The sequence below is a fragment of the Otolemur garnettii genome, unplaced genomic scaffold, assembly GCF_000181295.1.
Source record: "Otolemur garnettii isolate 467f Iridium unplaced genomic scaffold, OtoGar3 scaffold00281, whole genome shotgun sequence".
Lineage (NCBI taxonomy): Eukaryota > Metazoa > Chordata > Mammalia > Primates > Galagidae > Otolemur > Otolemur garnettii.
Genome location: NW_003852676.1, coordinates 142571 through 157326, shown reverse-complemented (window position 1 = coordinate 157326; position 14756 = coordinate 142571). Strand labels below are relative to the sequence as shown.

Here is a 14756-nt window from a genome sequence, read left to right as displayed (position 1 = left end):
TGTCAAGTCTAAGGAAAGGGAAATTTTATAAGTCTGAGGCATGACTATCTGGCCCGTTATTTTTCAGTCAACTTACTACATGGAGGGGAACCTAGGCCACCCCGTGTTCCAGACGCCATTTGGACGGATCGCTGTGAACATCTGCTATGGGCGGCACCACCCTCTCAACTGGCTCATGTACAGCATCAACGGGGCTGAGATCATCTTCAACCCATCGGCCACCATCGGAGCACTCAGGTCACTGGGAGGGCAGGGTCTACCAGGGTCCCTGGGGCCCAACCATCTCAGGCCCAAGGCCAGGCTGCAGGGCGGGAGGTGGTTTCCATAAACTGCAGCTCGCAGGCACAGCCACCAGGTTATCTAACACATCTGAGCCCTGAGGTTGTATATTGTATATTTGACCAGATTTTTAGCAAAAAGAATTTTCAAGATGATAATTAACAACCCTCCCTCCTTGTCCCTAAGAAGAGCCACTCTACTGTAAAACACCAACTTTACTGGGATTCTGAACACTGAGATAAAAATAATAGCCTCCACCCTCCCCAGCCCCGGTCAGGATTCACAAAGCCCTGTGCCTAAGAGCCTGGCGCATGCTAGATGCCGGGCCGGCTTCAGCTCCTGGACCTAGACCAGGCGTCCTCAAACTACAGCCCGCGGGCCACAGGCAGCCCGCCGAGAACATTTATCCAGCCCGCCAGGTGTTTTTGCCGCCGCTACGTCCTGCTTAGCAGCTGAGTCATCTAGGGGCCCGCAGTCCAGCCCTCCATCGGTTCACTGTCCCTCTGTTTAAAATTTTTGAGGACCCCTGACCTAGACAATGGGTTCCTAGTCCTCAAGCCTACAGCGTCCTGCATGGGGAGGGCAGACATTTGGGTGAGAGAAGGAGCAAATCCGGGGGTTGTGGCCAAAAGGATCCCTAAAATATCAGTCAAGGAAATGTCTTTCTAACCAGCAAAGTGTTTCCTTTTTATAACACTTAACAGCCTCACCCCTAAATAGAGATAGAACTGCCTGGTCAAGGCAGAGCCTGCAGAGGAGGAGGAGGGTGTGCTGACAGCCTATAAGCTCCAGGCAGGACCCCCGGGGCCCCTCATTTAATAAGGGCGGCAGGCGAGCTAAGCTGAGCCTGTGTGGCTGTGTTCTGCTGCCTCTCGCTTTTCTCCAGCAGCTGAGCATTTGGGTGGTTTCCAGTTTTGCATCATTACAAGTAACAGAGCTCTAGGAATTTATGTGCAAATATTTTTCTCCTAACTCAACTTCCTCCAGAGCGGGATTCCTGGAGCAGGAGGTGCTGGCTTTCCCTCTCTGTGGTCTTTGTTGCCAGTGACCCAGCAGGTGCGGGTGTGCAGGGGTGCTCTAGTGGGCAGCTCTGTTAGCCCACACCTGTCTCTCGCATCCTCACTCTCAGCTAAATTTCAGACAGATTTCTTCTAAAGACAGAGTGTGACATTTGCTTTACCTTTTCTTTTTAGCACGGTGCTCCCTACTCAAGAGTGACACGTCTGCATTCCGAGTTTTCACAGCCTGGTCCCTTACCCAGCCAAGAATGCAACCCCCAGTCTGTTACCTTAGGTCCTCTGCCCTGTCCGTTCCCCTGGTGGTCTGGTCGGTGTTCAGGAGGGGTGCTGCTGGGTAGAAGAGGAAAACCAGGCGGTGATCTCCCCTCAGAGTCTCAGGGTGGCTTGGTCACCTGTGACAGTGTCCATTGGCAGTTGTGGGTGGGATACTGCTGATGATCCAGTCACCCAGCCTGGCACCACCAGGGGCCGCCCACCAGAGCAGCCTCCTTCCGCCGACTTATGTTCAAGACATTTAGTGAGCCCCATCTCCCTGCAGGGGTCCCGTAGCAACCTGAAGCCTGTACTCTGGGCACCCAAGCCTGAACTGGCCTTTGGACTGGACAGGCAAAGCTATAGCTGCAGACCCAGCCATCTGCCTCGCGTGTGCAGAGGCCCTCCCTGACGCCACTATCTCGGGCCTTTTTTTATTAGCCTGAATTAGGCAAACAGAAGCACCCCAGTGTAATCTGCTCATAACTGCTTATGTCTTCAGCAGCCTCTTAGGCTTATTAAAAATGATTGATTTTTTTCCTTCCTCAGCCAAGAATTGCCCAACCCTTGGCTTTCCAGGGTGTGGTGAGGCTGGCAGTAAAAACTCTAACAGCATTTGGAGAGCAGTATGTTTCCTGAGCTCCTAAAATGCTCTGCCCTTTGGCCAGATAATGGTACTCTTGGAATTGTAGCCTGAGGAAGAGTACTAGAAAAGAGCCCCAGCCCTCTGAGAGGGCCAGGCAGGTAGATTGCTTGAGCTCAGGAGTTGGAGACCAGCCTGAGAAAGAGCAAGACCCTGTCTCTTTCTCACAGAAAAATAAGCGGGGTGTTGTGGTAGGCACCTGTAGTCCCAGTTACTAGGGAGGCTGAGGCAGGAGGATCACTTGAGCCCAAGAGATTGAGGTTGCTGTGAGCTATGGTGATGCCACAGCACTCTAGGCGAGGGAATGAGACTCTTTCAAAAAGAAAAAAGAAAAAGAGAGAGAAAAGAGGAGAGAAAGTTGATTCTTGGCTCGGCACTTGTAGCTCAAGTGGCTAAGGCACCACATACACCATAGCTGGTAGATTCGAATCCAGTCTGGGCCTGCCAAACAACAGTGACAACTGCAACAAAAAATAGCCAGGCGTTATGGTGGGCACCTGTAGTCCCAGCTACTTGGGACGCTGAGGCAAGAGAATTGCTTAAGCCCAAGAGTTTGAGGTTGCTGTGAGCTGTGACGCCATGGCACTCAACCCAGGGTGACATAGTGAGACGCTGTCTTAAAAAAAAAAAAAAAGTTGATTCGTGTTCATGGAAGGCGTTCACAGCAGTGTTACTTACAATAGGAGAAAAGCTGGTACCCTGGGACCTGTCCCAGCTGAGGACAGTGCAGCTCATCATTTCCAAGGATTATAGTACTAGAAAGAGCCATTATACTACTACTGGGATTACACTACTAAAAAGAGCCATTCTCTGCTACAAATAGAAAAAACTAGTCAGGCATTGTGGCAGGCACCTGTAGTCCCAGCTACTCAGGAGGCTGAGGCAGGAGGATCCCTTCAGCCCAGGAGTCTGAGGTTGCCGGGAACTATGATGATGCCACTGTAGTCTACCTGGGGCAACTCAAAAAAAAAGTTGTCATAGAAGTAACTCAGCATCATGGCAAAAGTCTGCAAGCAAGAAAAAGATGTATGCAGGCTGTGGTCAGAGCTCCAGAAAGATTTTTTTCTATGGACAAGGATGATTGTGGAGTGTGGTTTAATGGCAACGGGTGGTTTATTAGGATGGCAGGAGTCTGGGTGACTTTCCCAAAATGATAGATGATTATTTGTGGAATTGATAGTGTTTGGAAGCACAGTGTTGGACAAATCCCTGCCAGCTGCACAAAGCATCAGATCTCAACATTTAGAACCATCCATGCCCTTCTCTGGCATTTTTTTGCCTTCTGCATCAGAGACAGACACGTGTGTGCACACACACTGTGGGTCAGCAGTGGGTCCTTGTTCGTGTTCAGATCCCACAGGTCTAAGCATGCAAGAGAGGTGAAATGCTTTTTGGTTAATTGTGTGACCCTGACAATACCAGGGTGTGTCCCTTGCAGGCTGAGTGGCCAGAGATCTCTGCCATGTGTGCTCATTAATCCGAAAGTCACTGTCCCTTCCCTGGGCTGTATTTTGCCTTCCCACTGGGACTATTTTTAGGGGTTTGTGTATGCTGCACTGGGAATATGGCATACGTCCCCATTCCCCCATCAGATTCTCTACGATTCCTGCACGCACTGGGCTCTCACGAGCCCCGACTTCCTTTCCCTTGGTTGTTTTGAGAGCATAAATTTTATCACCAGCTGTGGGTTTGAGTCCCTACGCAGAACACTTCCCTGGAGAATTGCAAGAAAGATGTTTTATGGCAATTGCCCTAAAATGATTTAGTCTATTTTATTCCTGAAAATGTCTTTTACTGGTGTGTTTCTGTAAAAATCCTTTCTGAAAAGTTTTGTCAGCTTGGCTTAGCAGCTGGGGAAAAAAAGGAGCAAAATGAGTCCCCTCAATCAAGCCTGCGATTTTTTTTTTTTTCCAAACTCGTGAATCCTCCTGAGAATTAGGCTTGTGACAAGCACCCACCCCCTCCACCTACTCCCTGGTTTAAACCAGGTGCATGCTGACAGGAAGAAAGATTTGGGGGCATTTTGCTCCCAGTCATTCAGTGTTTCTAAGTGGGCATTACCCCTGTCAATCTAGAGTCTTTATTTTTTTATTTTTATGTTTTGGGGTTTTTTTGAGACAGAGCCTCAAGCTATCCCCTGGATAGAGTGCTGTGGCATCACAGCTCACAGCAACCTTCAACTCCTGGGCTCAAGTGAGTCTCCTGCCTCTGCCTCCCAAGTAGCTGGGACCACAGGCACCTGCCACAACGCCTGGCTATTTTTTGGTTGCAGCCATCATTGTTGTTTGGCGGGTCCAGGCTGGATTCAAACCTTCCACCTTAGGTGTATGTGGCTGGCACCTTAGCCACTTGAGCCACAGGTGCTGAACCGATCTAGAGTCTTTAATGATGTTTCTCAGATAAGAGACTGTTAGTGACAATGTCCAGAGGTTCCATGGCACATCTTAGTTGGCAGCTGAAGGGCAGGGTCTCCCACCACACTCTCCCTTTGTGGGTGCTGGACTGAGGAGGACCCACAGCTCAGTTGAGCCTGTGGGGCAACCCCCCTTGCCTGTAAGAGAACCAGGGAGCCTCTACTTAGGGTCTAGGGGTCCATAAGAGGAAAATGGGAAGGCACTGGGAAATAGGGACAGGCTCAGAGGAGGTGACCCTGTTGCAGCATCTGACCCTCCATTCCATTAACCTAAGTTCCTTGTTTGCTTAACCTGACATATTCCCTTTGTACAGGGCTTTGCAAGGCAGCACAGCAGGGTAGGAGAGTAAGGGTGGGGCAGTCAGAGGGCCATGCTCAGCCCTGACAGGCCTTGTGCAACCTTGCTGGACCCTCAGCTCCCTTCTGATGTTTAGTGGGAGAGGTTCTGCCTAGCCCAGAAGTGGATCCCAAGAGAAGGAAAAGAGGTGGAAGTAGCAGTTATGGAACTTCCGCCACGTGGGGCTTCATGTGCACGGTCATCGAGTCTTCACAGTCTTCCTCTGGGTACACTTCAGAAAAGGAAACTGAGGCTCAGAGTGAGGGCTTGATCCAGGGCTGTCCCCCTGTTCCGGCAGACCATGAGCGGGCCCTTGCCAGAAGGCTGCTTGGGCTCCAGCAAGGTGCTGAGGATAAGCTGGCCTGCTTGGTTTCAGGTTTGGGATGAACCTCAGGTGCAGTGAGGCTCCCTGGCTCTCCCCACCACAGGCCCAGGAAAGCCACTGGTCAGGCCGCAGCTCGGGGCTGACCACCTACCAAGTCTGGCTGGGAAGTTGGCAACCTGGTTGTTCTCATTTCTCTTTTACAGCGAGTCCCTATGGCCTGTGGAGGCCAGAAACGCAGCCATTGCCAACCATTGCTTCACCTGCGCCATCAACCGCGTGGGCAAGGTACGTCCCCCAGGTCTGGCTCAGGAGAGGAGCCACCACCTGATGGCCCTGGCAGGGAGATGTTACACCTCTTCTGCCTGTTCCTCTGGGCATGTCCCACAAATCCTGAGGACCCCTAAATGGGGGAAACTGGCTTGGTCTGTTACTTTTAACGATATCATCATGTCCTACTCCTGATTTTTTTTCCTGTTTTTGTTTTTTAGCTGAAATTGTTTTGAAAGGCTCTTTGATGTGGTGGTTCTCACCCCATCACCTCTGAGTATCCGGTTTCTTATTTTTCTCCGTTGACCCCAAACACTGAGCGACTTGGGCTTCCAAACACAATGCATTTGTTACATAATAATCCTCCTGCTTGTTCTTATTAATCAGATGTCAGACTCTAATTAGAGCATCTTGGGCAGTCTGAGATAACCAAGATTTCCATGCTAAGTTGATCTGATTTCTGGCAACATAAAAGAAGTTGGTGTGTTAATCAGCCAGGGGAGCCCTGCCTTAGCAAGAAGATACTGAAAACCATGTGTGGACGCCCCCACTCACCCTCGTCACAGACCCCAGGCTGGGGTTTTATACTGCAGGTGGGCCAGCCTCACGTGCCTTCTGCAGCCCTGAGAACCAGCCTGTGCTCAATATCTGTCTTTTCTCCAGATTATAAAGTGCGGGTCTTTACCTTGCTTGTCAAATTCCCCACCACCCAGTGGTGGGTGCTCAGTGGGGACATTTGATAAGTACTTGGTTGCCTGGTGAGTGTGGACCATTCCTTCTCACTGTAACTGTTTCCTAGCTAACTCCACCTTTGCTGTGCTAAGTCTGGCCAAGTGATCTGGAATGACTGAAGTGGTAGTGCCACCTATAGGCTCCTCTTACCGCTCTCATTTCACAGGAACTCTTCCCAAATGAGTTTACCTCTGGAGACGGAAAGAAAGGTACGTTTCATGAATTGCCGTGGTGGTTGCAGTTGAAGAGTGGGCCTCAGTCTCCCTTTGCTATCTGCTCCCTCCAGACAGGGCCCACCCCACAGACCATGTCTACACACCTGCAACATGGAGGTCTGACTGGGATGTGGATAGGCAGTCCTGGGCTTGGGGAGCGAGTCAGACTCTGTCCCTCCCCTGGACCTGGTGTGAAGATGGACCAGGAAGATGTGAAGGAGCCCTTTGTGAGCTTCCTGAAAGAGGGAGGGGCTATCATCTGCCCTGTGACCTCTCTCCCGTCTCTCTGACCTTGTCCCAGCACTCCAAACAAAGGCCCCAAGATCATGGATTGCCTGGGATGTCTAGAGTCTACAGCATAGGGATTTTTTTTATTTGTTTTGTTTTATAGGCAGAATCTCACTGTTACCCAGGCTAGAGTGCTGTGGCATCATAGGTTCTAGCAACCTAAAACTCCAAGGCTCAAGAGATCATCTGGACTCAGCACCTGTAGCACAGTGGTTACAGTGCCAGCCACATACGCTGAGGGTGGCAGGTTTGAACCTGGCCCGGGCCAGCTAAACAATAACAACTGCAACAAAAAATAGCCAGGCGTTGTAGCAGGTACCTGTAATCCCAGCTACTTGGGAGACAGAGGCAAGAGAATCACTTAAGCCCAAGAGTTGGAGGTCACTGTGAGCTGTGATGCCATAGCACTCTACCAAGGGTGACTTAGTGAGACTATCTCAAAAAAAAAATCATCTTGCTTTAGCCTCTGGAGTAGCTGGAGCTACATCTACTACACACCTGGCTAATTTTTCTGTTTTTAGGAGAGACAGGATCTCACTCTTGTTCAGGCTGATCTTGAAATCCTGAGCTCTGCAGCCTCCCAGAGTGCTAGGATTACAGTCCTGAACCACTGCGCCCAGCCTTGACAGCTTGTTTTAATCCCAGGGCACATGCCACCTCGCCTCTGCTGGGAGTGCCACATCCCACCTCTCCCAGGGCACATGCCACCTCGCCTCTGGTGGGAGTCCCACATCCCAGAGCACATGCCACCTCACCTCTGCTGGGAGTCCCATATCCCCAGGGCACATGCCACCTCACCTCTGCTGGGAGTCCCACATCCCCAGGTCCCACATCTCTAGCCAAGCATGTGAGAGGTAGGGGCTGTCCCCCTTACCAGGGAGACATCTGTTCTAACTAAAGAGTGTCCCCTGGGAAGCCAGAAGAGGCTACGCAGTTCTTTTCCAGGAACACACTTCCTGGAAGGGTTCCAGATGCCCCCACTTGAGGCCTCAGACTTCCAGGGTCTCCAGCCTTGTGAGGCTGCCTGTAGACAGAGGTGCAGAAGAAGCAGGGAAATGAGCATCCGCTGGGCTCCTGCTGTGTCCAGGACTGTCCTTGGCCCTACCTGCCTGCTCCTTGCCTGCAGGGCAGCTGTTCGCCCTCCCTGAGTGATGAGGGGACCAGGTGTGGAGGAAGGGAGAGGGTGACAGTGGCGCAGCTGGCAAGGCAAGTTAGGGCAGAGCCACACAGGAAGCCCTCCAGACTCATGTGACCCTAGGGGTGGCTGTGGGTGGCTGACATTAGGAGCAAAGGGCCAACACCTCCACAAGGGTGACATTCAGAAATTTTCCCAGGGGCAGAGCGTAGTGAGATTGGGGGGGGGGGTGAGCCCTTTGAAGCAACTTCTGGGTCTTCAGGCCTAGGCATTTGGCAGAGGCACCAGGGAGAGTGGTGCTAATATCTTGTCCTGGGTGTGCCTCTGTGCCTCGATGTGCCTGTCCCTCTGCAGAGCCCACAGTACATCTGCACAAGCACACAAATGTGGCCAGGCTAGGCAGCATAGTGAGACAGAACATCTGAAACTTAGCCAAGTGTGGCAGTACACACCTGTGCTTCCAGATACTTGGGAGGGCCAAGGCAGGAGGACTGCTTGAGCTCAGGAGTCACGGCTGCAGTGAGGTTTTACCTCACCACCACACTCCAGCCTGGGTGACATAAGACTGTGTCTCTTTAAAAAAATTAAAAATTAAAGGCCAAGCACAGTGGCTCACGCCTATAATTCTAGCACTCTGGGAGGCTGAGGTGGGTGGATTGCTTGAGCTCACGGGTTTAAGACCAGCCTGAGCAGGAGTAAGACCCCGTTTCTAAAAATAGCTGGCCATTGTGGTGGGCACCTGTAATCCTGGCTACTGAGGAGGCTGAAGCAAGAAAATCACTTGAGGCCAAGAGTTTAAGGTTGCTGTGAGCCGTGGCACCACAGCACTCTCCTAAGGGTGGCAAAGTGAGACTCTGTCTCAAAAAAACCAAAAAATTAAAAATTAATTAAAAAAAAAAAACTGACCGAGCACAGTAGCTTACACCTGTAATCCTAGCACTCTGTGGCCAAAGCCGGTGGATTGCTTCAGCTCAGGAGTTTGTGTAAGAGCAAGAGCAAGACTCCCTCTATAGGCAGTACCCATAGCTCAGTGAATAGGGTGCTGGCCACAATACACTGAAGCTGGCAGGTTTGAATCCAGCCTGGGCCAGCTAAAACATCAATGACAATTGTAACAACGACAAAAAAAAAAAAAAAAAGCTGGGCATTGTGGTGGGTGCCTGAAGTCCCAGCTATTTGGGAGGCTGAGAGAAGAGAATCGATTAAGCCCAAGAGTTGGAGGTTGCTGTGAGCTGCAATGCGATAGCACTCTACCCAGGGTGAAAGCTTGAGACTCTGTCTCAAAAAAAAAAAGACTCCATCTCCACTAGAAATAGAAAAATTAGCTGGGCTTTATGGTAGGCATCTGTGGTCCCAGCTACTCAGTAGCTAAGACAAAATGGTTGCTTAGCCCAAGAGTTTGAGGTTGCTGTGAGCTTTGACACCAAGTGTGGCAGTACACACCTGTCCTTCCAGATACCTGGAGGGCCAAGACAGGAGGACTGCTTGAGCTCAGGAGGTCAATCACTCAACCCAGGCCGGTAGAGTGAGACTCTGTCTCAAAAAAAGAAAACTCAGTAATGCTTTACTTTGCTCTCTTAAAGCTCACCGTGAGTTTGGCTACTTCTATGGCTCAAGCTACGTGTCAGCTCCTGATGGCAGCCGGACTCCTGGGCTGTCACGTTGCCAGGATGGGCTGCTGGTTGCTGAACTCAACCTCAACCTCTGCCGGCAGATGAATGACATCTGGAACTTCAAGGTGGGTTCCCAGGTCCCCTGCTGTTGTCCTGCTCCTCTGCTTTGGCCCTTAGGCTGGGGAACATTGTTGCTGGGTTTGCCCTTAGCAGTGTGAGGTGCCAGATCCCCACCTAGGGGCCTTGCATCGCGCAGGGGACCAGGTCTCTACCTCCCTGCCAGCTCCTGGGGAGGAACCATTGGGTCAAGTGATGCCTAAGCAGCAGGCTGCCATAAATCCTTCTCTCATCTGGTTTATATTCTGGGCGCCTTCAAACAAATTAATCTCAATTTCATTTGTCCAGAGAATAGAGTGGATTGGCTTCTTTAATCCTTTTTCCTTTCCAGGCATTTGCACTTATCACAAGATAAATGTGCATGTCTGGTTCTGCCTGCAGCCAGGCTCCGTAGTCCAGACCTTGACAGTAGTGGGAAATGGGACATAGAGAGAAATGGAGTCCAGGCCTGGTTCTGCCACCACCTTGCTCAGTCTCCTTAGGTCAGCTCCTTCTACTCGGAGTCCTTAGTGTTCCTCCGAAGTGCCCATGCCAACTTTGAGACCTAGTGCCCTGTGACATCTGGAGTCTGAGAGGAGTGTAGGTGCCTGCCCTCCTGGCATGCGCCCTCCCCCAAAGGGGACCATTGACTTTGAGAGTTGCTGTGTAAGTGTCCAGCAGTATCTCCACCAACTTGGCACCCATTTATAAGCAAATCTTACAGGCAGTGTTGCATCACTATAACTGAATGACTGCCCGTTGTGACTAGGAGGACTCCAGGGCTTCCAGTCTGGCCAGATACAGGCTCTAGGCTTTGCCACCCTGTTTTCCTGAGTCTGTGGGTCCTTGCCGGACAAACAAGGTATTGCCTGTGAAAAAGTCTCCTGGCCTTTCTCTCTTCCTGGGCAGCTCAAATGAGTGCAGATTCGATCCAAATCAGAAGTCAGAGCCCAGAATGCCAGCTGGTTATTTTAACAAGTATTGGCAGGGACAATGAGCAGTTTTCTCATTAGATACTTTTTTTTTTTGGAGACAGAGTCTCACTATGTCACCCTCAGTAGAGTGGGTAGAGTGCTGTGGCATCACAGCTCACAGCAACCTCAAACTCTTGGGCTTAAGCCAGTCTCTTGCCCCAGCCTCCCAAGTAGCTGGGACTACAGGCACCCGCCACAACGCCCAGCTATTTTTTGGTTGTTGTTGTTTGGCAGACTCAGGCTGCATTTGAACCCGCCAGCTCTGGTGTATGTGGCTGGCGCCCTAGCCGCTGAGTTACAGGTGCTGAGTCTCATTAGATACTGTTTAGAAGCAGAAACCTTCCCACCTGTGGTGATGGACCTGAACTCATGTCAAAGCTTTTGGAAGGAGGGAGGGAAGGAGAGAGGGAGTGCCCCCCACTTGTATCTGTGTCCATGACATGATCCCCCATGGAGTGAACAGACCTCCAGGCCCAGGCAGGAGACCCTGGCTCAGAGCTCAGCCTTCTCTGCTCCTGTGTGACTCAGCAGGTCACTCCCCTGTCTGAGCCATATGTTGCTCTTCTGGGGATCTGCAGCATGGCCAGAGCACCCCTCCTCCCTCCTGCCTAGGGACAGACCACACCTTCTAGGTAGATGGGCCACAGAGGCCACGGCCAGGGAGACTAGGCTGTTTGAGTCATCGTGGCATCCGTGAACTTTGCTCCAACACCCGGAATCCTTGCCGAGAGGTCACACAGGGGTTCTCTGCATTACAGTCTGTAACCATCCAATAACCAGCCTTCCTGACACATTTCTGTCCCATGGCTGCCCTCCAGTGGCAAGATACGGTGGCAAGTAAGTGGGAGACGTTTATACGATAAGAACTTCTAAAGTCCATCTGTGTTTTGCTTTCAGATGACCGGCAGGTTTGAGATGTATGCACGGGAGTTCGCTGAAGCCGTCAAACCCAACTACACCCCGAACATCGTCAAGGAGTAGCTGGCTGCAGCCCCTGTCTGCCTTGGGGTGGGGGGATCCCTCTGTGCCCAGTGGATTGGCAAACATGGCAGGTTTAACACGCCCAAGTTGTACCTGATAACGTTGTTGCCCAGATTGGTTTCAAAATGTTGCAGGGATGGGGAAGGTGGGACGGGGAAGACGGGGAAGTCACTACTTCACGGGTACAGGGTGGCCTTCAAGGGTGTCAGAAGTGTTTGGGGACTAGATAAAGATGATAAACATTGCAGATGTGCTGAGTGCCACTGATGTGTATAATTTAAAATGTTTCATTTCATGTTGTGTGAATTTTACCCCATTTTTTTTGAGACAGAGTCTCACTTTGTCACCCTTGGTAGAGAGCGGTGGCATCAAAGCTCACAGCAACCTCAAACTCTTGGACTCAAGCGATTCTCTTGCCTCAGCCTCCCAAATAGCTGGGACTACAGGCATCCCCCACAACGCCTGGCTATTTTTAGAGACAAGGTCTTGCTCTGGCTCAGGCTGGTCTTGAACCTATTAACTCAGGCAGTCCACCCACCTTGGCCTCCCAAATGCTAGGATTATAGGCGTGAGCCACTGTGCCCAGCCTTCCCTCAACTTTTTAAAAATACCCATGCTCTGCTTGTGCAGGGAGATTTGAAGTGAGATGGGACACCCCAGTCTTTTTATTTAGTTATTTATTTATTTGAGACAGAGTCTCACTATGTTGCCCTTGATAGAGTGCTATGGCATCACAGCTCACAGCAACCTCAAACTCCTGGGCTTAAGCAATTCTCTTGCCTCAGCCTCCCAAGTAGCTGGGACTATAGGCACCCACCACAACGCCTGGCTTTTTTTTTTTTTATTGCAGTTGTCATTGTTTAGCTGGCCCGGGTCAGGTTCGAACCTGCCAGGCTCAGTGTATGTGAGTGGCACCATAACCACTGTGCTGTGGGCTCTGAGCTGGGACACCCCAGTCTTAAGTGTGGAGTCTGTGTGCCTGTGAAAAAAGAAGTGAGAGCCGGGCGGCGCCTGTAGGGTGCCGGCCCCATGTAATGAGGGTGGTGGGTTCAAACCCTGCCCCCACCAAACTGCAACAAAAAAATAGCTGGACATTGTGGTGGGTGCCTATAGTCTTAGTTACTCAGGAGGCTGAGGCAAGAAAATCACCTAAGCTCAGGAGTTAGAGGTTGCTATGAGCTGTGTGATGCCACAGTACTCTACCGAGGGTGACAAAATAAGACTCTGTCTCTTCAAACAAACAAAAAAAAAATCAAAAAGTGAGAGCTGATCCCAAGTCTTCCAGCCTGTGGCATGGCTGTGGCAGATGGGGTGGGCTTTAGCTGTGACAACTTGGGTAGGCTGTGGCCCCCAGTTACTCAGTCACTCATTTCATCTGGTGTGAAGGCATTCTGTGGCTGTGACTAAAGCCCAGCCCCAGTTGAGTCAATAAGATAGATTATCCTGTATAATCCAGGTGGACCTGACTTGATCAGTCAGAAGGCCTAAAGAACACAGCAAGGTAGGAATGCTGTGTGTGGTCAGCAGCCCAGCCTGACACCCTGCCCACAGATCTGAGATGGGACTAGCCAGACCCCACTCTCACTGAAATCAGTTCTCTGCAATAAGTCTCTGAGTGTTTATACCAGGGGTTCTCAAACTTTTTAAATAGGGGGCTAGTTCACTGTCCCTCAGATCATTGGAGGGCCAGACTGCAGGCCCTGGGACAAGTCAGCTGCTAAGCAGGACAGGCAGCGGCGGCAAAAACACCCGGCAGGCCAGATAAATGTCCTAGGCGGGCTGCATGTGGCCCACGGGCCATAGTTGAAGGATGCCTGGTTTACACCCTACTGGTTCTGCATCTCTGCTTGGATCAGACTGATAACAGATTTGAGTCATGGAATGGTTCTAGAGGAGTAGAATTTTTTTTTTTTTTAAGAGACAGAGTCTTACCCCATCGCCCTTGGTAGAGTGCCGTGGTGTCACAGCTCACAGCAACCTCCTACTGCTGGGCTTAGGTGATTCTCCTGCCCCACCCTTCCGAGTAGCTGGGACTACAGGTGCCTGCCACAATGCCCGGCTATTTTTTGGTTGCAGTTTGGCCTGGGCCAGGTTTGAACCCACCACTCTTAGTATATGGGGCCGGTGTAGAATCTTAAGGATGAGTTTCTTGCATTGTTTCTGGGTCTTGTGGAATTCATCACTTTGATTAAACTTAAAGGCACTAATGATTCAATCTTTCTTTTCTTTTTTTTTTTTTTTTTGAGACAGTCTCATTTTGATACCCTCAGTAGAGTGCTATGGCACCATAGCTCACAGAAACATCAAACTCTTCAGCTCAAATGATTCTCTAGCCTCAGCCTCCCAAGTAGCTGGGACGAAGGGCACCCACCACAACTCTCAGCTATTTTTAGAGACAAGGTCTAACTCTGGCTCGGGCTGGTCTCAAACCTGTGAGCGTAGGCAATCCACCCACCTTGACATTCCCAGAGTGCTAGGATTACAGGCGTGAGCCACCGCACCCGGCTTTTTATTTTTTATTTATTTATTTTTTTGAGATAGAGTCTCACCCTGTCTCCTGGACTAGAATGCTGTGATGTCAGCCTAGCTCACAGCAACTTAAAACTCCTGGGTTCAAGTGATCCTCCTGCCTCAGCCTCCTGAGTAGCTGGGACCACAGGTGCCCACCACAATGCCTGGCTAGTTTTTCTATTTTTAGTGGAGATGAGGTCTTACCCTTGCCCAGGCTGGTCTCAAACTCCTGAAGCTAAGGCTATCCACCTGAGTGCTAGGATTATAGGCATGAGCCACCTCTCCCGGCCTACTGACTGGATTTTTCACAGAGCTAGGCTAGAGAGGGCAGAGATAACCCATGGCAGGATGTGGCAGTATTAATTTACACTCAGGGCAGGCCATCAGCCTGTGCCCACAAGCTCCTGCCATCCATCCTGATGCTTCCCCGCTCTATGGATTTCAGAATTGCCTGTCCTGCCCCCATCATCTCAGAGGGCAGTTCCTTGCACTGAATCTCTCCATATTGTTACATCTTTCTATCCATCCATCCTCATCTGGTTTTGCTTCTGTAATTGAGCCCTGACTTACACATCAGGTTTCTCTGCAACTTTGTTTCTACATCTATAAACTGGGACCATGTCTGCTGTCCTGCTTTCTGTCAGGACAGACCCCTCACACCTACCACGTCTCAAAC

General features: G+C 50.8%; 1 protein-coding gene across 2 annotated transcripts in view; it reads left to right on the top strand.

Annotated features, from left to right (window-relative positions):
• Positions 1-11832, top strand: part of UPB1 (beta-ureidopropionase 1) — a 35035-nt gene extending 23203 nt beyond the window's left edge. Inside the window, exons 6-10 of one of the 2 annotated variants that reach the window (XM_003803137.3) lie at positions 68-237; positions 5472-5553; positions 6434-6476; positions 9489-9643; positions 11486-11832. In XM_003803137.3, the coding sequence (XP_003803185.1) occupies positions 68-237; positions 5472-5553; positions 6434-6476; positions 9489-9643; positions 11486-11569 (534 nt within the window). In that variant the 3' untranslated portion in view covers positions 11570-11832. The remainder of the gene's footprint in view (positions 1-67; positions 238-5471; positions 5554-6433; positions 6477-9488; positions 9644-11485) is intronic. The other variant, XM_023508844.1, reaches the window with a different exon arrangement.
• The last annotated feature ends 2924 nt before the right edge of the window (positions 11833-14756 follow it).